At 38.5% G+C, this 24,304-nt stretch overlaps 1 protein-coding gene across 1 annotated transcript; it reads right to left on the bottom strand.

Moving 5' to 3' along the window:
- Positions 1–5,461: 5,461 nt before the first annotated feature.
- Positions 5,462–22,394, bottom strand: ZNF449 (zinc finger protein 449). The gene is made up of 5 exons (XM_081081404.1): positions 22,339–22,394; positions 19,770–20,215; positions 17,444–17,636; positions 7,017–7,130; positions 5,462–6,824 (listed from the first exon to the last, which is right to left on the bottom strand). Exons 2-5 carry the CDS (start codon positions 20,121–20,123, stop codon positions 5,941–5,943), a joined length of 1,545 nt encoding a protein of 514 aa, XP_080937530.1. The 5' UTR covers positions 20,124–20,215; positions 22,339–22,394; the 3' UTR covers positions 5,462–5,940.
- Between the last annotated feature and the right edge of the window lie 1,910 nt (positions 22,395–24,304).

Below are 24,304 nucleotides of genomic sequence, written 5' to 3'. Positions count from 1 at the left end.
TGAAGCAAGTAGTTTAAGAAATGTGAGTGGCATGAAGTATATTCTTTTTTTATTGTCTAAAGTTTTACATATGTCTCCTTTTCCACCAATTGACCTCCCCAGCCATTCCCACCCTGGGCAAGCCCCCACTGCCCCAGTCTCTGTGTCCGTTGGTTATGCTAATATGCATGCATACAAGTCCTTTGCATTCTTTACCCTGGACATTTTTCCCTTCAGAATATAGCACTTTAAAATGCAGGTTATATTGAAAGGTAAAGATGGTGGTAGGAGTGTCCAGGAGGGAAGATCATGGATGGAATATGTCATTGCTCTGTTGAAAGAAAATTCTGAGTGCAGCAGTAAGAGGCAAGGTGCAGTCAAAACGGACTACTGATATTGCTTATTTCAAATAAAAACCTGAAGAAATTCTTCAGTGACTCAGTAGTTATATATCTTTTGAATGTAAACTGGTTCTCTAATATAGGAATCAAGTTTCTAGGTCAGTGGTCGGCAAACTGCGGCTTGGCAAACCGTGGTTCGCGAGCCACATGCGGCTCTTTGGCCCCTTGAGTATGACTCTTCCACAAAATATCGACTTCTGTGCATGGGCCACGAAGTTTCAGTCGCACTGTACGTGTGCGCCTGCATGTGGCTCGCGAGCCTCGGTTTGCCAACCATGGTTCTAGGTAACCCCTTGGTGATAAAACTTTGATTTTGAAAATCATGTCTGTTGGGGATTGAGATGGGTTTAACTCATTTAGAAGGAAGATACACAGTTTTTTAATATCTTTGGATGCTTAAAAATGTGAACTTAGGCCTTGCTAGATGTCTGAGATGTCCTCTCTGACAATGCAAGCTGGAAAAGGCTAAAGACTAACCTATACATCATTCTGGTGAGAAAAGGCTCTACCACCACACCCAACCCCAAAAGTTAAAATTCCAAAATCGGGGGCTACTGGAGGCAAAGACCAAAAGTAGTTAATATATAAATTCGAGAAGTCCGCTAGAAGGCTAATGGACTTTGATATTCAGCAGGGCTGAAAATCAGCTTTATATTACCCTGCTTTTGGCAAAATGGCTGAAGGCAATCCCCTAACCTGATAATCCTTTTACTGTTTACCAAACTTTACCTATGATATGCCTGTTTGCTTTCCTAAAGGGCAAATGTGTATTCAAGTGAATAAAAGCAAAGGGGACCAAGAAGTCAGAGAGCTTCTCCACTAGAGGGAAGTTATCCGTCTGGCTCCCCGATGCCTTCTAAATTTATATTTCTTGTATAGTATATTCATTTCTGCATTAGCCCCTTCTCAGAGACCTTGAACCCTAGCTGCAAATGGATGTGACATTCATAGGGGGCTGAGTAAACAGATTACTAATACTGAGGCAAGAGTAAGAGATGAGCTGCCTTTCCATCTGTTCTATATCTGTCAAATAGGACTACAGAAACAGGGGCTGCTCAAGTTTTAAGTGTGAGCTTTAGTTCTTTAAAAGAATATTCAGCCCATATGACTAGGCTAGAAATGAGAGAGGGTATCAGGAACAAAGATCATGTAGCTTCTTGGAGGTGCCCAGAATGTTTCTCTTCAGAATGTCATGATGACTGCAGATGCAAGAGGGCAGAGTGTAATGTCTTTGCTCCCCAACCTGATGGTGAGCCACTTGGCGGCTGATTCACCTGTATGTTCCCTGATTACCTTGACTTTAGCCTAGACCAGGGGTCCTCAAACTACGGCCCGCGGGCCACATGCAAATACAAATATTGTATTTGTTCCCGTTTTGTTTTTTACTTCAAAATAAGATATGTGCAGTGTGCATAGGAATTTGTTCAGAGTGTTTTTTTTAAACTATAGTCTGGCCCTCCAACGGTCTGAGGGACAGTGAACTGGCCCCCTGTTTAAAAAGTTTGAGGACCCCTGGCCTAGACAACCTCCTCAGCACACTGTCAAACAGTCCCTGCTGATTCAGGAGGACCACTGCTGCAGAGTTGCTTTATCTCTCTGCTTTCAGAACAAACTACTCTGGAATCTCAAGGGAGAGCTTCCTCATCCTGGTATGGAGAGGCTAGGTCTCTCCTAGGTCCTTTAGGTTCCAGCTTTAACTGCCAGCTTTGATAGCTGGGAAGCTATTAGTAATTGCTATAAGACATTCATAAAATGGGTCAAAAATATAAAACTCTTAAGAGGGGAATGGAGAATACCAGGATTCTGGTTTTCAGAATGGGGAGCAAGGCAATCTATTCTGTGTCACTGTCCCTTCATAAGCACCAAGGACACTCCTAAAGACATTAACTTAATTGAGAGGTCCAATACTGTATTCTGAACCTCTGCCTTACAGATCAAATCCTTATTTTCTGGGGTCTTTGGGATACTTACCAAATTTTATCAAATATGTCTTTAAAAAAACTAAGTGAACTTTAAAAGCAGAAATAGAATGAACTGCATTTTTCTAATCACAATATAGCAAAACCAAAAATGAAGTGGAAAATGGCAATATTGTACAGCTCTTGGGTCAGAGGGAATATTAATGAAAACAGTAATAACAAACAATTTTTAAATTATCAGTAATAACACTGTGATGAATAATCTTATATACCAACTTGAGTGGGCTAAGAGAAGCCCAGATAGCTGGTAAAATATTTCTGGGTGTGTCTTGGAGGGTGCTTCTCAAAGAGATTAACATTTGCTTGAGTAGAATGAGTACAGAGATCTGCCCTCACTAATGTGTGTGTGTAGGTATCATCCAATACATTGAGAACCAGAATAGAACAAAAAGACAGAGAAGAGTGAATTCCATCACTTCTTGTGCTGGAACCTACATCTTTTGTTGCCCTCAGATATCAGAGCTCCTGGTTCTCTGGCTTTCATATTTCATGATTTACATCCCCCTGCCCAGGTCCCAGGACTTTGGCTGAGTTACACCATCAGATCCCCTGGTTCTCAGGTCTTCAGACTCTAGACTGAGGGATACCATTAGCTTTCCTTTTTCTTCAGCTTGCAGATGGTAGATTATGGGACTTATCAATCTTCATGACAACATGAGTCAATTCCTATAACAAACATCTTCCCCTCTCTCTCTCTCTCTATATATATATATTTACTGGCTTCTGCATCTCTGGAGAATCCTGATTAATACAAACATTATATATAAAAACTATGGCATGTGACCAAAGCCATATTTATAGGAAAGTCCATAGCCTTAAATGCTTTTATCATTAAAAAAACAAAAAATAAAACACAATATGCTGGATATTCATCGAAAGCTTACACTGTGTAGGGCCTGAACAAAATATATTTCATTTAATCTTCATAGTACTTATAAGGTGGGTACTGTTTTTGACCCTCATACTGATTACAAGATAGGTAGGTACTGTATTTTTTGTACTGTATTTTGCCCTTACTTTTGTGAAATAAAATTAGGGACACTCATACAATGTTCTATGATCTATTTTTCCAATAACTATTTCTCGTATTTCTTGATTCAGTGCCTCAAAATAAATAATGGATGTTCTATGAAGGGGAGGATGTAGCTCACATTATGACTACAACTAACCCTACTGGCTAAAATTGACTGTATTAAATGCAGAGAGTAAAGTGATTCCAGCTTAGGGGCAGGAGTCAATTGTGGTGCCTGTTGCCACTGCTCATGGAAGCAGCTCTAAGTTGTGCAAACAATTAGTTTATGTGATTGAAGCAGAAAGAGCATATATATATTTCCACTTTATTAAAATATTGCATAGATACAGAGCAGTTGGGCACATCCATTCTAAGGCACTATTCTGGTTGGAATGCAATTCCACAAGAGAGAAAAGAGAAGCCATTACATTCAGTGTTTTTCATCTCTACATTCAGACTCCTCCCATGTTACATTTTATTGCTACTAGGATCTCAGTATTTAATCCCACATTTATAGCAGCGTCATACAGGGACTGGGGTGACAATAATTAAAGACACATCCTAGCTTTAGCACTTGATATGATTTGGCACTTAATACAAACTCTCTTGCATTCTTCTCCATTTGTTTCCCAACTCTTGTTTAATTAAAGATATTATAAACTCTTTATGAACCTGACCCATGAATTAATTTCTTTACTAGTTTCCATTAAGCCTAGAACAGGACTAGTTAGGCACAAAGTAGATACCCCCAAAGTACTTAAATATGACTTCCAAGAAGTTCAGTGGAATAGAAAAAATATACTTTCCCTAAATCTAGTTTAAGGAAAAGATGACTGGTATCTTCATAAAGGGAAAATACTTGAATGTTCTATTTTTTTTTGTATTTTATAACAAGGAACTAGGCTGAATGAATATTTTCATGTATTAACAGCTTTAACTGACAAAGAATTCTTCCCTTGCTACAGGAGTTTGAGTCATTACTATGATTATATGAGAACATTTATATAAGTAGCAATGTGTATGTATGTGATTATAAGTAAAATTCAAAGAGGTTGAGAATCACTGAGCAACTTATAAAGTATCTGAATTAGTGAGCCTCACCTCCTTAAAATGTGTGTATGTTTATCTGTGTATTACATAAAAACATATGTGTAAAGAATTTTTCATAACACCCTTCAAATGACTGGAGATAACTAGGCTTGGGAGTAATAAGACTATATTGATAACTATAGAAATATATGTTAAAGGCATGTGTTCCAAGAGATATTTGCAGAATACTAGTTCTGTGGGTTATTACTTGGGTGTACATGAAAAAGGGTTCTAGGGTCAAAACATTGAGCCAACAGAGTTGCGCTTTTTTTGCCTTTACTGAAGGACCTATCAGAGATTCTCATATGCTGATATGCACTATGAATCTAGAAAGGGGAAAAAGCAGGGATTCCCAACCTTATTTGCAAAATATCTTACAGAACTAAGTGTTCTATGACACACACTTAGGGAGACACTGAATTAAAGAATGAGGAATATTTGAATACCAAAGGATAGTAAAAAGCAATGGACACTGCCTGGCCAGCATAGCTCAGTGGTTGAGCGTAGACCTATGAATCAGGAGGTCATGGTTTGATTCCTGGTCAGGGTACATGCCTGGGTTGCAGGCTCAATCCCCAGTGTGGGTCGTGCAGGAGGCAGCCAATCAATAAGTCTCTCTCATCATTGATGTTTCTATCTCTCTACCTTCCTCTCTGAAATCAATAATTATATATATATATATATATATATATATATATATATATATTTATTTATTTTAAAAAGCAATGGACACTGGCTCCTCAAATTAGTCAATCTAATTTGAATCAGGTTCTAATTATATGACTTCAACTGTCAAATGGATTCTTCCCCCTAGAGTTTATTCATTCAGTGAACAAAATAAACCATTAAATTAACAGCTCTAACAAGCAGCCAAATAAGCAGATTAGCAAATCTGGCAAAATTCAAAGAGGTTAAAATCTTAATTTCATAAACATAAATATTTTCAGTGGAAATAACCCAGTTCTTATGAGGCAAATGAAATCCTCTTTATCCATATGTTCCTGACACGTTTTTATTTTGAACAAAATACACTGTCTCCTTTCTTGCCACTTGGAACACAAATAAAGCTTTAAACTAATATAACCACCTTTAATAATGACAGCAGAATAATTATGGTGCTGCTATAATATACCAGATAGACATGGTTATCCATTATATTGACCCTACCCTATATGTTTTATGCTTTCATCTATGATATGGTTGGCTTGGGACACATTTTCATTTTCATTAAAAAGTAAGAGTTGTAAAGATAGAATACATCAAATCTAGTAAAGTTGTAAGAGTTGCAAGAATAGGTAGATACTCTAGAATTCACATGCCTTGGAAGATAGGTTTTTAATAGTAAAAAAAAAAAAAAGAGAAAATCTGTTTCTATAAGCTCAAACAAAAAAGATTCTTCCAAGACAAACAGACTGCTTCAAGTTAAGATTTTTTTTGAGTTAGTGCCAATTTCTGCATGACCTGTTTCCTTTAATAATTCTTAAAGAAGTCCTCTAAAGTGAGTGACTTGGTGCATAATAAGGCCTGCTCTCTGTCTGAAACTTTTAGAACAATGACTACATTTGTATGGCTTCTCCCCTGTATGAATTCTTAAATGGATAACAAGGCTTGGTCTCTGTCTAAAGCTTTTCCCACAATAATTACATTTAAAAGGTCTCTCTTCTGTGTGAGTTCTCTGGTGCAAAGTAAGAGCTGTCAGTCTACTAAAACTTTTCCCACAATTGTGACATCTATGAGGTTTTTCACCAGAATGAGTTTTCAGATGTCTTTTAAGACTTGATCCATGACAAAAGCTTTTCCCACACTCAAGGCATTTATAAGTCTCTTCTTCAGAATGGGTTCTCTGGTGCCCTATAAGGTGTGAGCGCCGAGTGAATCGCTTTTTACACACAGTACATTCATAGGGTCTCTCCCCTGTATGAAGTCGTTGGTGTCTATAAAGGTCTGAACTACGAAGGAATCTTTTTCCACATTCAGGGCATTTATGAGGTTCCTCTCCTGAATGAATTCTCTGGTGCCCTGTAAGTTGTGATTTCCGGGCAAAACATTTTCCACACTGAGAACATCTGTGAGGTTTGTCTCCTGGACTCTTTTTCTTATGGGTTCTAGGGTTGAGAGGTTCTTCCAAGCTAGAGCTCTCAGGTTTCTCTCCTATAGAGGGATTCTGATGATCTACAAGTTTTGTCAAATCTGTCTGTAAATCCTCTGGGGGTTTTTCCCATTGATTTTCTAACTGTACATAGTCTTTTTGCAAAATGGGACCATGGTTAGCATTCTCCTCTAAAGTAACAAGAAATGGGTACATATTTTCCAGTTTTTTCTGCTTTGAAGTATCTTCTTCATTTTCTATCCCGATCTCAAAACCTAGGAGAAGAAGACAGAAACTCTAGATGTCACTGTGTCCCACAGAGAAAAGAACATGAAGGAAAATGAAGAGTTATAGTAAACCATCAGTAGGGATATAGAAATTACTAAATGGAAGCCAAAATTCTTTACCCTGATTAAGGATGAATTTTTCTTTTCTTTCTTCTCTAGTATCAATGAACAATTACTTACCTATCTTGGATTCAAGTAATTGTTTAATTTCTTTGGAATCTTGTAGCTCCTTCACCCATGCTTCTTCTCTTTGCTCCAATGGAAAGCTCACATCAAGCTTTGGGATTGAGTATCCTGGCCATTAGAAAGGTGAGAAGCATAATTGTTTGTGTTACTAATGGTTTTTCTGGAGTTCAGGCTGATATCTTGGACATATAGCCACTTAATATCTACTTCTACCTTAATTATTATTATTTCACCAGAATCTTATACAAGAGTCTTTTAAAAGAAGAAAACAAAAAGGAGAGAACATCCATTTTTGCTCAATTCAAAACTATTCTCCTCTAATCTATGGAAGGAGAGGTAATCAATTCTATGCTGAAATCACTGTCCTAAATTACTTCTGTATCTATGTTGGTATAGATTTAATTAGGTTAGAGCCAAAATATGAAGTACATCTTCTTAAAGTTTTGGCATATTAAAACAGAAATGCTACTACTGAGTACCAAGTGAAGAGAGGTAAAAGTAGGAGTTATAAAACTGTTTACTGAAATAATTTCAGTTGAGATTTTCAAATTAAAATGGAAATTGAGCCCTAGCTGGTTTGGCTCAATGGATAGAGTATTGGCCTGTGGACTGAATGGTCCTGGGTTCGATTCCAGTCAAGGGCACACACCTTGGTTGCAGGCTCCTCCCTGGCCTGAGGCCCTGGTCAGGGCTCCTGCAGGAGGGAACAGATAATGTGTTTCTCTCATATCGATATTTCTCTCTGTCTTTCCCTCTCTCTTCCACTCTCTTAAAATCAACAGAAAAATATCCTTGGGTAAGGATTAAAAACAAAAGGAAATTGAGTGGGTTGGCAAAAGCAGTTTTTGTTTCAACTGAAATCTAGAAGTGGATTCTCTTGAAATTAACCCAAATATCTATCAAATAGTGTTTCTCATTGTCAATCGAAGAACAGGAGATGTTTCTATTATTGTTGCTCCCCTTACATTCTACCACCCTTCTCATTGAGAGACCCTGTAGCTCAAATCCTCTTTTCTACACCCCTTCTTTGCCTTCCTCAGCTCTGTCAAAGAATATTGGTGTGTAGTAACATGGTGTGCAGTACCATGTGGGCTGGAAACTGATGATTTGATATCTAAATGCAGAATGACCTTTACATATTAGCATTATTAAAATAACATTAGCAAGCTAGTTTGATGGAGATTTAAATTTTAGAACATTATATCAAAACAAGATTAAATGTTGTTTAATAATCCATATTAAACAACTCAATCAAAAGGCAGGGATTTAAAAATCCAACTATATGCTGTCTACAGGAGACAAACTTTAGATTCAAAGATACAAATAGAATGAAAGTAAAGAGATGGATTAGCAATTCCTCTTCTGGGTACTTATCTGAAGATTATAAAAACACTAATTTGAAAATATATAGGCATTCCTTACGTTCAGTACAGTATTATTTACAATAGCCAAGATATGGAAAAAACTTAAGTGTCCATTGACAGATGAATGGATAAAGAAGTGTGTGTGTGTGTGTGTGTGTGTGTGTGTGTATTTCCATTTCATATATACCAACAGCTTCACTTTTTGCTGACAGGGTATATTCCAAACTTTAATATAAAATAATTTGGCTTATTTCCATCAGTTTAAAATTTATTCTTCCACTCTGCCAACAAGCTGTTCTTTCCACTCAGCCTAAAATAGGAAGTGCTTCATGTAATACATCCATTATGTTTTCTCTTTTATAAAAAAGCAGTAAAAGTAGAATTAATGTTTAAATTATGGAACAGTGTTACATCATTTTAAAAAGCATAATATATTACTTTAAGAGTGATGAAAAAAAGGTAGTTTCCCCTACTCCTAATTGGTATATTTTACTTTTTATTTATTTTTACTTTATTTTTAAAAATATTTTTATTTCAGAGAGGAAGGGAGAGGAAGAGAGAGATACAAACATCATTGATGAGAGGGAATCATTGATTGGCTGCCTTCTACACGTTGGATCGAGCCCGCAAACCAGGCATGTGCCCTTGACTGGAATCGAACCTAGGACCCTTGGATCCGTAGGTCGACGCTCTCTCCACCGAGCCAAACCAGCTAGGGCAATATTTTACTTTTTAAATTCATTCTATCTTTCCCATGTTAAATATACTAGACTTTCCTGTGCTTTGGAAAGTATTAAAAACAAGAGCAGTAGCATTTCTCAGCATTTTATGTGATCTTCCTACCTGGCACTGTTGCTAAGTGAATTAACATGGGGAATGGAAATGCATATGCAGAAAGATTTATCATTAGATATAATATTACTAGCTAATATTTGAAGATATAATGGCTGAAAAGTTCCCAGATTTGAAGAAAGACATGAATACAAACATTTAATTAGTTCAACAGACTCCAAGTAAGATGAACTTAGAGACTCACACCAAGATATGTAATAATCAAACTTTGAAAAGTCAAAGACAGAATCTTGAAAGCAGCAGAGAGAAGAGACTCATTATATACAATGGAGCCTTAATAAGAAAATATGCAGAGAGCATGAGTAGGGGGGAGGAGGTTGGGGGTTAATGGGAGGATGAGGACACATTTGTAATACCTTAACCAATAAAGAAATTTTTTTAAAAAAAGAAAATATGCAGATTTCTTATCAGAAACTTTGCAGGTCAGAAAGCAGTGGGCTGACATATTCAGAGTACTAAAATAAACTGTCAACCAAGAATTGTATCCTATATTTAACATAACTGTCCTTCAAAAGTGAAGGAGAAATTAAGGCATTCCCAGATAAACCAAAGCTGAGGATGTTCATTACCTCTAGACCTGATGTGAAAAAATGCTCAAGGGAGTCCTGCAGGATGAAATAAAAAGGACACTAGACAGTAACTTGAAGCCACATGAAGAAATAAATATCTCAATAAACGTAAATAGGTGGGCAATTATAAAATCTAGTATTATTGTAACAATGATTTATAATTCCACTTTTTGTTTTCTACATGATTTAAATGACTAATAGATTTTTAAAAACACAATTATTAGTCTAAGTCTAGTATTATGGTAACTTATTTGTAACTCACCATTTTATTTTCTATATAATTTAAGAGAATAATGCATTTAAAATAATTATTGGTTTGTTTTGGGGCACATATTCTATAAAGATGTAATTTTGTGACATCAACAACTGAAAAGAGTAGGGATGGAGCTGTAAAAAAGTGGAGTTTCCGGATGTTATGGTAATTAGGATGTTATAAATTCAAATTAGAGCATAACTTTAGGATGTTAAGTGTAATCTCCATGGAAACCACTTTGATTACAGATTAAAAGAAAACAGCCATACAATAAATGCAAAAATAAATGATAAAGGAATTTAAGCATTTTGATATAAAACAATCGACTAAACCCAAAAGACAGTAATGTAGAAAATAAGGAACAAAAATGCTATTAAGACATATAGAAAACAAATAGCAAAATGATAGAAGTTCCTCCCCACTGGTAATATACAGGGTATCCCAAAAAATTGTACACACACTTTTACATCTGACAGCTCAATTTAAAAAATAAAATGTATTTTAATAAATACTGCCTTTATAATTATTCAAAGTGTGTATATACATTTTTGGGGATACCTTATATATCTAGTATATAGACCATATGTTAGGCCACAAATTACTCTCAATTGATTTCACAATATAGATATACCACAACAGGATGAAGTTAGAAAACAATAACAGAAAGAAAATGGGGAAATTGACAAATATGTGAAAAATAAATAACATAGTTTTAAACTACCCATGGATCAAAGAAGAAATCACAGGGGAAATTAAAAAACACTTAGAGATAAATGAAAATGAAAACACAACATATCCAAACTTATGGGGCACAATGAATGCAGTGCTAAGGGGGAAATTTATAGCTATACAGGATGGAGCAAAAACAGGTTTATAGTTCATATGGAAAATAATTCAAAAATTAATAAATAATAATATAGGAATAAACTCTGTTTCATGAACTCACAACTATAAACCTACTTTTGCCCCATCCTGTATATAAATACTTATATTAATAAACAAGAAAGACCCTAAAGCAACATAATTTTATAATTTATGGAACTAAGAAAAAAAAAAACTAAACCCAAAGCTGGCAGAAAGAAGGAAATATTAATGACTGAGTAGAGATAAATAAAATAGAGACTAGAAAAATAACAAAAAAATAAATGAAACCAAAAGCTGGTTTAAAAAAAAATCAAAGTTGACAAACCTTTAGCTAAATGGACTAAGAAAAAAGAGAGAAGGCTCAAATTACTAAAATAAAAATGAAAGTAGGGGCATTAACAATGATTTTACATAACTAAAAAGAATTATAAGAGAGTACTATGAAAAATAGTATGTCAGCAAATTGGATAACCAAATGAAATAGACAAATTATTAGAAACACAAAACCTACCAAGACTAAATCATAAAGAAGCAAACATCTCAATAGACCTAGAATTTAGCAAGGAGATTTCATCTGTAATCAAAAATCTCCTGATGAAGAATAGCCCTGGACCTAATGACTTCTCTGGTGGATTCTATTAAATATTTAGAGGAGAACTAATACCAATGCTTCTCAAATTAAAAAAAAAAAAGTCAGAGGCAGAAACACTTCCTAACTCATTCTGTGAGTCCAGCATTACCATGGTATCAAAGCTTGAAAAAGACACTATAAGAAAACTAAAAACAATATTCCTTATGAACACCAATGCAAAAATCCTGAATAAAATATTAGCAAATTGAATTCAGCAGTAAAGCCAATCATATATAGTATATTATATATTATTTTTTTTATTGACTCCAGAGAGGAAGGGAGAGGGAGAGGTAGAAACATCAGTGAGAGGGAATCATTGATCGACTGCCTCCTACACGCCCCACACTGGGGATGAGCCCGCAACCTGAGCATGTGCCCTGACCAGGAATCAAACTGTGACTTCCTGGTTCATAGGTTGATGCTCAACCACTGAGCCATGCCTGGCCGTGCATGGCTCAGCAGTATATTTAAAGGAATATACATATTTCCAGTCAGGATGACAACATAGGTAAATATGGAACTCAAATCCTCCCACAACCACATCAAAATTATAACAACTACAGAACAACCATCAGTCAGAACTACCTAAAATCTAGCTAAATGGAAGTCTTACAACTAGGGATTTAAAGAAGCCACATCGAGACTGGTTGGTATGAGGGGCAGAAACAAGGAATGGGCTGCTACCACACCCACGTGTGGCACTTTAAAACTGGGAGGGATATCTCAGCTGCAGAGGTCCTCCCTGAGGAGCAAGGGGTCTCAGCCCCACACCAGGCCTCCAAGCCTAGGGGTTCCAGACCCAGGCAAAGGAGACCCCATAACTTCTGGCTGTAAAAACCAGTGGAGATTGTGGCTGAGATGGAGGGATGATGGAGTCCCAGGCAGTTCCTCCTAAGGGGTCTACACACAGATTTACTGGGACTCACCCTCCCCCCCCCCAACACAGCATCTTGAATGGAAATAGGGGTATACTGGGAGGAAATGAAATGTCTGGTTTGGGGGCAGCTTTCTGTCAGACAGAAGTGTTGGAAGAGGCCATTGCTCCTTTTCTTTTTTTGTTAATCTTCCCCTGAGGGTATGTTTTCAATTGATTTTCAGAGAGAGTGGAAGGGAAGGAGGGCGGGGGGGGGGGTAAGGGGTGGAGGGGGGAGAGAGAGAGAGAGAAACATTAATGTGAGAGACACATCAATTGGTTGTCTCCTGCACATGACCTTTAAATCTGTAGTTATCATGTCAGAAATGAAGGATACAGTACCTGAAATGAAGAAAAATTTACAGGGAGTCAACAGTAGAGCAGATGAAGCCAAGAATCAAATCAGTGATTTGGAATAGAAGGAAGTAAAAAACACCCAATCAGAACAGCAAGGGAAAAAAAGAATCCAAAAATATGAAGATAGTGTAAAGAGCCTCTGGGACAACTTCAAGGTATAGACATTTGCATCATGGGGGTGCCAGAAGGAGAAGAGAGAGAGCAAGAAATTGAAAACCTATTTGAAAGAATAATGACAGAAAACTTGCCTAACCTGGTGAAGGAAATAGATATACAAGCCCAGTAAGCACAGAGAGTCAGAAACAAGATGAACCCAAGGAGGCCCACACCAAGACACATCATACTTAAAATGCAAAAGGTTAAAGACAAAGAGAAATTCTTAAAAGCAGCAAGATAAAAGCAGTTAGTTACCTACAAGGGAGCTCCCATAAAACTGTCAGCTGATTTATCAACAGAAACTTTGCAGGTTAGAAGCGATTGGCAAGAAATATTCAGTGATGAAAAGCAAGGACCTACAACCAAGATTACTCTGCTCAGAAAGCTATCACTTAGAATCAAAGGACATATATAGAGCTTTCCAGCCAACAAAAGGCTAAAGTTCATCACCACCAAACCAGTATTACATGAAATGTTAAAGGGTCTTCTTTAAAAAGAAGAATTTTTAAAAAGATCAAAATATGAACAATAAAATAGCAATAAATACATATCTATCAACAACCTAATCTAAAAAATAAACAAAATGAATAAACAGAACAGAAATAGATTCATATACAGAGAACATTTTGATGGTTGCCAGATGGGAGGGAGGCTGAGAAGATGGGTGAAAAAGGTGAAGGGATTAAGAAGTACAAATTGGTTGTTACAGAATAGTCACTGTGATGTACAGCATAGGGAATATAGTCAATATTCTAAAATTATTATGTTAGATAGGTATGAGATTTATCAGGATGAACACTTGCTAAGTTATATAATGTCCTGAAACTAATATAATATTGTATGTCAACTATAATTGAAAATAAAAAATGATCATACACCATGACCAAGTTGTATTTGTTCTTGGAATATAAAGATGTTTCAACATATGAAAATCAATCAGTGTAATGCACCATATTAACATAATGAAAAAACCACATGATCATCTCTATTGATGCAGAAAAAGCATTAAACAAAATTCAACACCTTTAATGATAAAAACATTCAACAAAATAGGAACAGAAGGACATTACCTCCTCATAATAAAAGGCATATATGAAAAACACACAGGGAACATCATACTCAATTGTGAAAGACTGAAAGCTTTTTCTTTAAGGTTAGGAAGAAGATATGGATGCCCACTTTGGCCACTTCTATTAAACTCAGTAGTGGAAGTTGTAGGCAGAGCAATTAGGCAAGAAAAAGAAGTAAAAGGCACTCAAAATGTAAAGGAAGAAGTAAAATAATCTCTATTAGTAGATTATATGATCTAATGGAAATCCTAAAGATTCTATTTAAAACTATTCTAATGAATTCAGCAACATAACAGGATACAAAATAAACATGCAAAAATTAGTTTCATTGCTATAAACTAACAATGAACAATTCTGGAAATTATGAAAACAATTCAATTTATAACAGCACCAAAAAGAATAAAACAGGAACTAATTTAAACAAGTAGATGAAAAATGTACAGTGAAAATTATAAAACAATGGTAAAAGAAATTAAAGAAGACATAAATGGAAATACATTCCACATTCATGGATTGGAAGATTTAATATTGTTAAGATGTTAACACTATCCAAAATGGTCTATAGGGTCAATGTAATCTGTCAAAATCCAAGTGACATTTTTTTTGCAGAAAAAGGAGAACCCATTTTAAAATTCATATGGAACCTCCAGGGACCTCAAATAGACAAAACACTATTGAAAAGAAAGAACAAAATTTGAGGATTCACATTTCCTGACTTCAAAAAAAATTTTTTTTTTAAATATATTTTATTGATTTTTTACAGAGAGGAAGGGAGAGAGATAGAGAGCCAGAAACATCGATGAGAGAGAAACATCGATCAGCTGCCTCCTGCACATCTCCCACTGGGGATGTGCCCGCAACCCAGGCACATGCCCCTGACCGGAATCGAACCCGGGACCCTTCAGTCCGCAAGCCGACGCTCTATCCACTGAGCCAAACCGGTTTTGGCATGACTTCAAAAATTTACTACAAAGTTACAGTAATCAAAACAGTTTGGTACTGACATAAAGTTAGACATACAGACAAATGTAATAGAATAGAGAGCCCAGAAGGAAACCATCAAATATATGGTCAAATGACTTTTTACAAAGATACCAAGATCATTAAATGGAGAAAAGACAATCTTTCCAAGAAATGGTGCTGGAAAACTGAATATGCACACACACACACACACACACAAATAAAGTTGGACTTTTACCTAACACCATATGCAAAAAATTAGCTCAATATGGATCAAAAACCTAAAAGTTAAGGCCTTAGAAGAACATAAAGCAAAAGTGTAATGGCATTTCATTTGGCAACGTTTTCTTGGATATGACAAGAAAAGCATAGGCAATAAAAGAAAAAGTAGACATAGTACTTCATGAAAAATTTAAACATTTGTTCATCTAAAGACAGTGTCAACAGAGTAAAAAAGCCCACAGAATGCAAAAAGTACTTACAAATCATATATTTGATAAGGGATTAATACCCATAATATAGAGAACTTTAAAATTCAACAAAGAAAGCTAAACAACCCAATTTAAAAATGTGCAAAGGACTGAATAGACATTCTTAAGCAAAAAACAAAAACAAAAAAACACCCCAAAAACTCACAGACACAGACAACAGTATGGTGATTACCAGAAAGAAAGGGGGATGGGGAGAGTAGAAGAGGGTAAAGGGCAGATAAATGGTGATAGAAGGAGACTTGACTTTGGGTTGTGCACACAATACAATGTAAAGATGATGTCATATAGAATTGTACACTTGAAACCTATGTAATTTTATTAACCAATGTCACACCAATAAATTCAATATAAATGTAAAACAACAAAAACTAAATAAAGTGTGTTCATCCAGACTGGTAAAAAAAAAAAAAAAAAGATATATCCATGGTCAAAAATCACATGAAAAGATGTTCAACGTCACTAATCATTTAGAAAATGCAAATCAAAACTATAATTAGTCCTGGCCATGTGGTTCAGTTGGTTGAAACATTGTCCCATACACTAAAAGGTTGCGGGTTGCCTCAGCTGGTTTGGCGCGGTGAATAGAGCATCGGCCTGCGGACTGAAGGGTCCCAGGTTCGATTCCAGTCAAGGGCACATGCCTGGCTTGCGGGCTCGATCCCCAGTGTGGGGCATGCAGGCGGCAGCCAATCAATGATTCTCTCTCATCATTGATGTTTCTCTCTCTCTCTCCCTCTCCCTATCTCTCTAAAATCAATAAAAATATATTTTAAAAATTTTTTAAAAAAATAAAAGGTTGTGGGTTCGATTCCCAGATAGGGCACATACGTAGGTTGTGAGTTTGATACCCGGTCAGGGTGTGTAAGGAAGGCAACTGATAGATGTTTCTCACATCAATGTTTCTCTCTTTCTCCCTTTCTCTCTCTATAAAAGTCAATAAAAAAAACCACATATGCTTGGGTGAGGATTAAAAAACCCACAAAACTACAATGAGATACCACCTGACACCCATAGGAATGCTACTATAAAAACAACAACAACAAAAAACAACAATCAACAACCAGAAAATAACAAGTGTTAGCAAGAATGTGGAGAAACTGGAAAGCTTGTGCACTGTTAGTGAGAATGTGAAATGGTACATCCACTGTGGAAAACAGTATGATGGTTCCTCAAAAGTTTAAAAATAGAATAACCATATGATCAAGCAATTCCACTTCTGGTTATATACCCAAAAGAAGTAAAGGCAGGGTCTCAAAGAGATTTATACCCATACTCAGGGAAGCATTACTCATGACAGCTAAAACACAGAAGCAACCCAATATACATTTATGAAAATATGGATATATTAAATACAATATATATGCACAATGGAATATTATTCAACTTTTAAAAGAATAGAAATTCTGACATATACTACAACATGAATGAACCTTGAGGACATTACACTAAGTGAAATGAGCCAGTCTCTAAAAGACAAATACTATATGATTCCATTTATATGAGGTACATAGAGTAGTCAAATTCATAGAGACAAAAATTTAAATGGTCATTCAGGGATTGGGGGGAGGTGGAAATGAGAAGTTATTGTGTAAATGGGTACAAAGTTTAAGTTTTACAAGATGAAAATAGTTGTAGACATGGGTAATGGTGATGGTTTCGCAACATTATAAATATATTCATTACCACTGAAGTGTACGTGCAAAAATGGGTAAGAAGTTAATATATGATTTGTTTATGGCACTAAAAAAAGTGAAAAATAAACTTCTTGAATCCCGATCAATCTAATGTGTTTTGTGGCTGGCTATTCCCAGAGAGACGTTTCCACACTTACTCTTTATCCATTTTCATCCCTTATTCCGTGTTTCTAACCAAACCAAACCCTGGATAGCTCCTGAGTTCTCAAAAAGAAAGCAAGGAAAGGAAATAAAATCTTTGGCTTACCAGGGTCCAGAAAGGACTGGCCTTCCCCCGCAGCACCATAGCTCAGTTCCTGTGGGATCCACGCATCTGCAACCGGGGCCTCGGGGACAGGTCCCATTGCTTGGAGTGGGGGTACTTCCACGTGGATGTTTGGTGGTATGTCTGCCATTCCAACTGCTGCGAGGTCTTCCAAGAGTATTTCCTGCCTATCAATCTGGGGAAAATGCCAGAACCCATCACTCTAATATCTAGACCATCAGTGCCCAGGAGCAATATAATGCAAGCCAACAAAGTCATTTTAAATTTTCCAGTGGTCATATGAAAAAAAAATAAAAGAAATAATAATATAATAATATGCATTAACAAAATATACATATATAAAATAACACAATTTCATAATGTACTCAGTATGAATTATTAATAATATATTTCACCTACTTTATTTTTCACCTTAAGTCTTCTGAAAGTGGTGTGCATTTTATACTTACAGCATATCCCAATTTGGACTAGCCAAATTTCTAGTGCTCAAGAACCACCTTTGGCTGGTGCCTATCATACTGGCAATGCAGGATTAGACTGCACGAAGACAAAATTTCATGTGGTAAGCCAAGCAAGGAGACACAGAAAGGAAGGGAAACTATAAACAATTCTATCCTAGGGTCAGGAAACTTTGGAAGAATCCTGTTCATGCAGGCTAACTACAGAATCCCATCAACACACAAGACTCCAGTGCCACTAAATGCCTAACTAGAAGCACTTTCTCCCTTCTCCAAAGACGCTGCCATGTTCAGCTATAGCAGTGATGGCGAACCTATGACACGCGTGTCAGAGGTGACACGTGAAGTCATTTTTTTGGTTGATTTTTCTTTGTTAAATGGCATTTAAATATATAATATAAATATCAAAAATATAAATCTTTGTTTTACTATGGTTGCAAATATCAAAAAATTTCTATATGTGACATGGCACCAGAGTTAAGTTAGGGTTTTTCAAAATGCTGACACACCGAGTTCAAAAGGTTCGCCATCACTGAGCTATAGCAAGCCCCAAACAGGTTTTACTAGGTGGTTCTGAAAGAGGGTAGGGCCAGCACCCCCAGGAGATATTTTAGATATTGTAGTAGGTGGTGGCTATCAGAATTTAGTGGGCAGAGGTGGGAGTATAGATAATGCCAGGTAGCTCAGTTAGAGTGTTGTCCCAATACACCAAGGTTGTGGGTTTGATGCCTGGTCAAGGCACATACAGGAATCAACACAATAGCCCTACCTGGTTTGGCTCAGTATATAGAGCATTGGCCTGTGGAATGAAGGGTCCTGGGTTTGATTCCAGTCAAGGGCACATGCCCAGGTTGCAGGCTCAATCCCCAATAGGGGGACATGTAGGAGGCAGCCGATCCACGGTTCTCTCTCATCATTGATGTTAGTGGGCAGAGATGGGAGTATAGATAATGCACACAGTGCAGAATTGTTCCAGGTCCTTACCAACATTGGAGTGCCCCCTTCAAATATTCATATAGGTAAAAAGAACCTGTCAAGAACCTCACCTTGCTGGTCATATAATCACAAAATATTTTTGCAAATTTTAGCTTGACTTAACTTTTCTAGGAAAGCCATAATTTGAAAATCAAAGAAATACTATACTAATTGTTCAGATTCACCAAAGTTGTTTGTCACTTTGGAAAATCACATGACCAGCAGCAACACCATTCATAGTGTTTGAGTTATATTGGTCTGAATTTCTGCTTGTTGCCTTCACAGCAAATCTGTGCAGTGAGGCAAGCATCTGACTTCATGAGATTTTCTGGTACGCTCAAGCCCAGACATGTGAATGCTGAAATGTCCATTAGTTTATAAGACACTATGTTCCTTTTCTTTTATATTACTTCTAAACCCTACTTGACTTATGGTTGACAGACCTTTTTGGAAAGAACCAGATAGTAAAGATTTTAGGCTTTCTGGGTTGTGTTGGTCTGTTGCCTATTCTTTTTTTAAAAAAACAACACTTTTAAAAAAGTAATAACCGTTATTATCTCATGGGCTGTATAAAAACAGGCCTTGGGCTGTTTTTGGCTCACAAACCACAGAGCACATTATATGATGGTTTTGATTTTGTGTATATAAGTAGATTACACTATCTATAGGACAGTAAAAGAGGCACAACCAAATATTTAAGGAGTTTGGTTTAACAGTTGAGAATCACTGACCCATTTGCTGATTCCAACAAAAGGAAAATATAAAAATCACTGCAGGGAGGTCCTAGGACAAAAAGACAAAATGGCTGATCTAGTACCAGATGTGTCTGCTACTTCTTTTAGTATAATTACCCAGATCCCAAACTCTTTTCTTACCTGTGGCTCTGGTATCTCAAGTTCTCTCTGTAAGTCTTCTATCAGTGACACAACTCTTTCTCTATTATCTGGGCAATGTTCCCTCACCCAGGTCTCTATCTCTGTGGGCAAAATTGTTAGGAATTGCTCCAACACTAGAAGCTCCAGGATTTGCTCCTTAGAACGCAGCTTTGGCTTCAACCATTGACAGCAAAGCTCCCAAAGTTTGTTGAAAGCTTCATGAGGCCCGGCTGCTTCTTTGTACTGGAACTGCCTAAAGCGCTGACGGAAGACTTCAGAGTCAGTATCATACTCTTGAAACACTGAGCCCTGATTCAAGGAGGCCTGGATTGCACAACCCAGGGCAACAGCCATTGCCCCCTTCCTGCAGTGTCCAATTTATCTGGGCCTAAAGTCTCAGACTCCAATTTGTTTCTTTGTATATTTCTTGAGTGGAGGATCTAAAGCTGAGGAAAGGTCAAATGAGAAAGGAGAAAGAGCAGTGGTTAACAGGGCATTCTTATCTCCCTTAATCGCTTGCTTTTCAGCAAAGCTCTAAAGTAGCAGATTGTAATAGTTTCATTGGTTTTGAAAATCTGATGAAAGCAATGGACTCACTTCCTAGAAAAATACACATAACACTTCAAATTCTGCATCCAGTTTCAAAAAGTTCACTAAAACTTCAAGACCATCCATGGGCCCTCTAGAATTGTTCTGTCCAATATGGTAGACTATAGTCTCATGTGGCAGTTTAAGTTTAAATTATTTAAATATAAAAATTCTATTTCCTATTCATATTATTCACATTTCAAATGCTTAGTAGACACTGTTGCAGGAAGTTCTATTGAACAGCTCTTTTCTAGAATTCCTGGACCCAGAGCTAAGAATCTCTTCCCTTAAATTAACCCCTATACATCTGGTGGTCTATATCTCCACTCATAGTCTAATAACAATTTTCTTGTGTTTCTGAATATAAGTAAGCCAAAGAAGAAATACGAGGGAGCAGTACTTACAAGAGAGGTGAGTAAACCTGAAAGTTCACCTAGCTTTGAGTAACCCTCAGTCACCTTCAATCACCGGCAATCACCGGCATCTTAGGGAGAGCCATGCCTTGCAAAGGTAGCAACTCATCAATCCCTCATTCTTCTCCATTTCAGGTATGTGTAGTTCAGCCAACATCATCATGAACCACATCATGCAATGCAGTCCAAGTGGCTTTCTCATGAGAAAAATACACTACACAAGGCAGGCCATCAGGAAATCTGGTCTGCGTTAATAATGAAGGACAGTTATCATGTTCAACATGCTAAGTGCCAGGTGCTGTTCCAAGCCATGTATGTGTGTGTGTGTGTGTGTGTGTGTGTGTGTGTGTGTGTTAATTCATTTAGTTCTCACCCAATGTTAGGAGGTGGGTACTAGTATTATACCCTGAATACAGATGTGGGCACTGAGGTTTGAGGCTTCGGAGAACTGGATAACATGTCCCAGGACCCATAGCAAATGCCAGAGAGAAATGGTGATGAGGTTAGAAACTATAAACTCCTGCAATGCTCATGTCTAAAAACATCCAAATGTCCTTAGTGCAATCTCCAAGGTCACACTGGTGGTAACATACATGTCTCCAAAGGTGTGAAGACTGGTACCTGCCCGTGTGCTATGGGTCCTCTCTGAATTTACCCACAGCTCACATACCTGTCTTCTTTCCTGGCCGCGATCAACGGGAAAACAAAACAAAACAAAACAAAAAAAAAACCCGGAATCTCTTCCTGCCTGGTCATTCAAAAGCTTCACTCTGTTTCCATTTCATCCCTGGGCTAGTTTCTTAAATGACACCCAGCGCCTCTTTGTAGCATCCTCTTCATAAAATTGCTTTTGAGGGATCCAACTGGATGGAAAGGGAACAGCAATATGCCCGGCCCAGAGACAGCTCTGCTCGCGAGAACTCGTTGCTAGAAAGCTTCTAGTCCCCGTGTAGGTACCTAAGTGTCGCTGGAGGGCATCCAGGAACCCTGGCGGTTTAGTCTGGGGACCCACCTTTCGTGTACTCCAGCCTCACAGCTAGGCAGCTCTTCCCTTACTGACCCAAACCTTACCCCACGTCTCCCACGGAATTGCCCCTCCGGGTTTCCTCCCATCGGCCCTTCCGGATGAAAACTCCACTTCCCCTCCGGGCTGATGGCTTCTCTCCAAACCGTCCGGAATGAGCCCGCGCTCACCGGGCCGTGGATAGGGAGGTGTGCGGAAAGAGGCACTGGGAGTCGTGAAAAGAGGGCACTAGGGGAAATGATAGGAGGACAAATCCCTAAATGTCTAAAAGCCGGTTTAAAATCGAATGCTGGTGGCAAGGGCGCGGCCCCAGCGCTCTTCCAGGCGTAGATGTCTCGCTTCCTGGAGGGGCGACGCCAGCCCCAAAGGACCCCCGGGAAGGCCCGGCCGGGTTTCAAGGAACGGCAGCGGGGATCCAGGCGGGACAGGGGCCCGCCACCAGGTCAGGCCTGGAGGCTGCAAATATTTGTAGCCCAAACGGGAAGGGAGCCCCACTCCCCGCGCCCCAGGGACAGCCACGCCCTCCGGACGCACCCGGACTCACCGCCTGGGCGCCCACGGCTCTCCCAGCTCGCTTGGTGCAGTACCCAGTGCGCAGGCGTGGGGCCACGCAGCGGACTGCAACTCCCAGCAGGCCGCAGGCTACCCTTCCCTGCGGGTGGGGGGCTGGAAAGAAGATTGCTGACGTTAGAGGGGCTGGAGCTTTTCTTTGGAAGGGATTCCATTTCCGGTCTTAGAGGCTTCTAAGTCCCCGGGGTTTGGGTGGGGCCTGTCATGTTCTTGATCCTAGCCAGGGCTTCTCTCCCATCAGCTCAAGAATACTAGGAGCGGTTGGGAATGTAAACCAAAATAAATTTTAGACTGTAATAAAGAATAAAAGGCTTTTATTTGCCCCAAAAGGAGCTGCAGCTCAGGAGACACAGATTTAGGTAGCAACTTCTATTTTGCTCCACTGAGGCAAAGGGGAGGCTGTCTTTTATAGTGCAAGTTCTTGCTCAGGTTCTCAATTATGTCTGCTTTATGTAAATGAAGTATCCAAATATGAAGTTCTGAATGGATAAGGCAGTTCTCAGTCCAACGGAGGAAAGAGGAAACCAGTGTTTCCCTGTAGTGGTTGACTGAGATAAACAAACCAGGCAATGTGCCAGAAGCTCAGAGTTCAGTCTGAACTCCCCTGGGGAAGCCCCTGTCAGCAAATAGCTGGTAAGCTCTTATTATTTATTAAATTTGGGCTCTGGGTTGACCATGGGAAGTTCATCTCAGCAGATAAATTCCTTCTTGGAGTCCACATTGCCCTCCTGTAAATCTGTTATGATGTGGCCAGTGATTCTCAAACCTCTATATGTAGGATGAATTTCTAGGGAGAGTTTGTTAAAAATTATATTTCTGGGACCTATCCCAACACTCTGAGGCACTGGATCTCGCCATAGCTCTAGAATTCACAGTACTGGATGACACTCCAACCAACCGAGCCACACCAACCAGGGCTAGAATTCCCATTTTAATAAGTTTTCTTTGTGACTCTATTCTTTAGCTCATAGCTCATAATGGCCTTTATCTAACTTTGTATTTTCTTCTCTTAAAGACCAGAGCTTCCACCTATCTAACCCTTTTATTCCTCTCACCTTTCAGCTACAACCAGAGGGTTCATAGGTTTTGAGGTTTGCCTGATGCCCCACCTCTATTGTCTTCCAGTTGGTTCCTTGCTGGTCCCACTCCTGGAGTCAGATTTTTTCTGTCTGGGTGGTCAGTGGTGAGTTTTAGGGCTGTCAGATGCTATGTTGTCATTTGGTAAAGTTGTCATCACTTTGGTTTGGAGCCGGTACTATTGGTTTTTGGACACCAAACTTTATTTCTGGTACTTCCTGTGTGAGAGCAGCATCCAGTCCTGCATGGGTTTGAGACAGAGAGTAGAGAGCTGTCTGCCATTGTGTCTTTCCATGGCAGGTGCATCACCTCTCTGAACCCACAGAAACCAAAGTATTGGAAACAGCTCCACCATGGATAGAGTTGTGTTTATGGGCTGGGACATGAAGCCTCAGCAACGCTGATTCCTGCACATGCTGTTTATTGTTGCAAGAAGTGCTAGGGGAAACTTAGCCTGCAGTTGAGGTTGATTTCAAGGCCAAAATGGTCCAGGAGTCTTACAATGGCCTGACCTGGGCTCCCAGAAGCAAAAATGGCTCCTGATTGTGAAACTGAAGATATTCCTGCACCTGGAGCCAAGAGCTGTTTCTGCTGACCAAAGATCCAGCATGAAGGCTTCCTATCTGCACTTCTGTGGGTTCTGACGTTGGCCCCTGGAGAAACCCTTAGGTGGCTCCTGGAGCTTTGCCATGGGTCGGTGGCTTTGGCCTGAGATGCACACAATGAAGCAGATCTTAGAGCTTCTGATGTTGGAGCAGTTTCTGATCTTTCTGTCCCAGGAGAGCCATAGCAGGGTGCAGAGCTGTAAAGAAGCTGTGACTCTTAGAGTATGTGCAGAGAGAGCTTGTGAGACTGAGGGAATA

This window comes from Myotis nattereri (genome assembly GCF_964212035.1).
Source record: "Myotis nattereri genome assembly, chromosome: X".
Classification (NCBI taxonomy): Eukaryota; Metazoa; Chordata; class Mammalia; order Chiroptera; family Vespertilionidae; genus Myotis; species Myotis nattereri.
The sequence above is the reverse complement of the archived record's forward strand: the minus strand, read 5'-3'. Positions and strand labels throughout refer to the sequence as shown.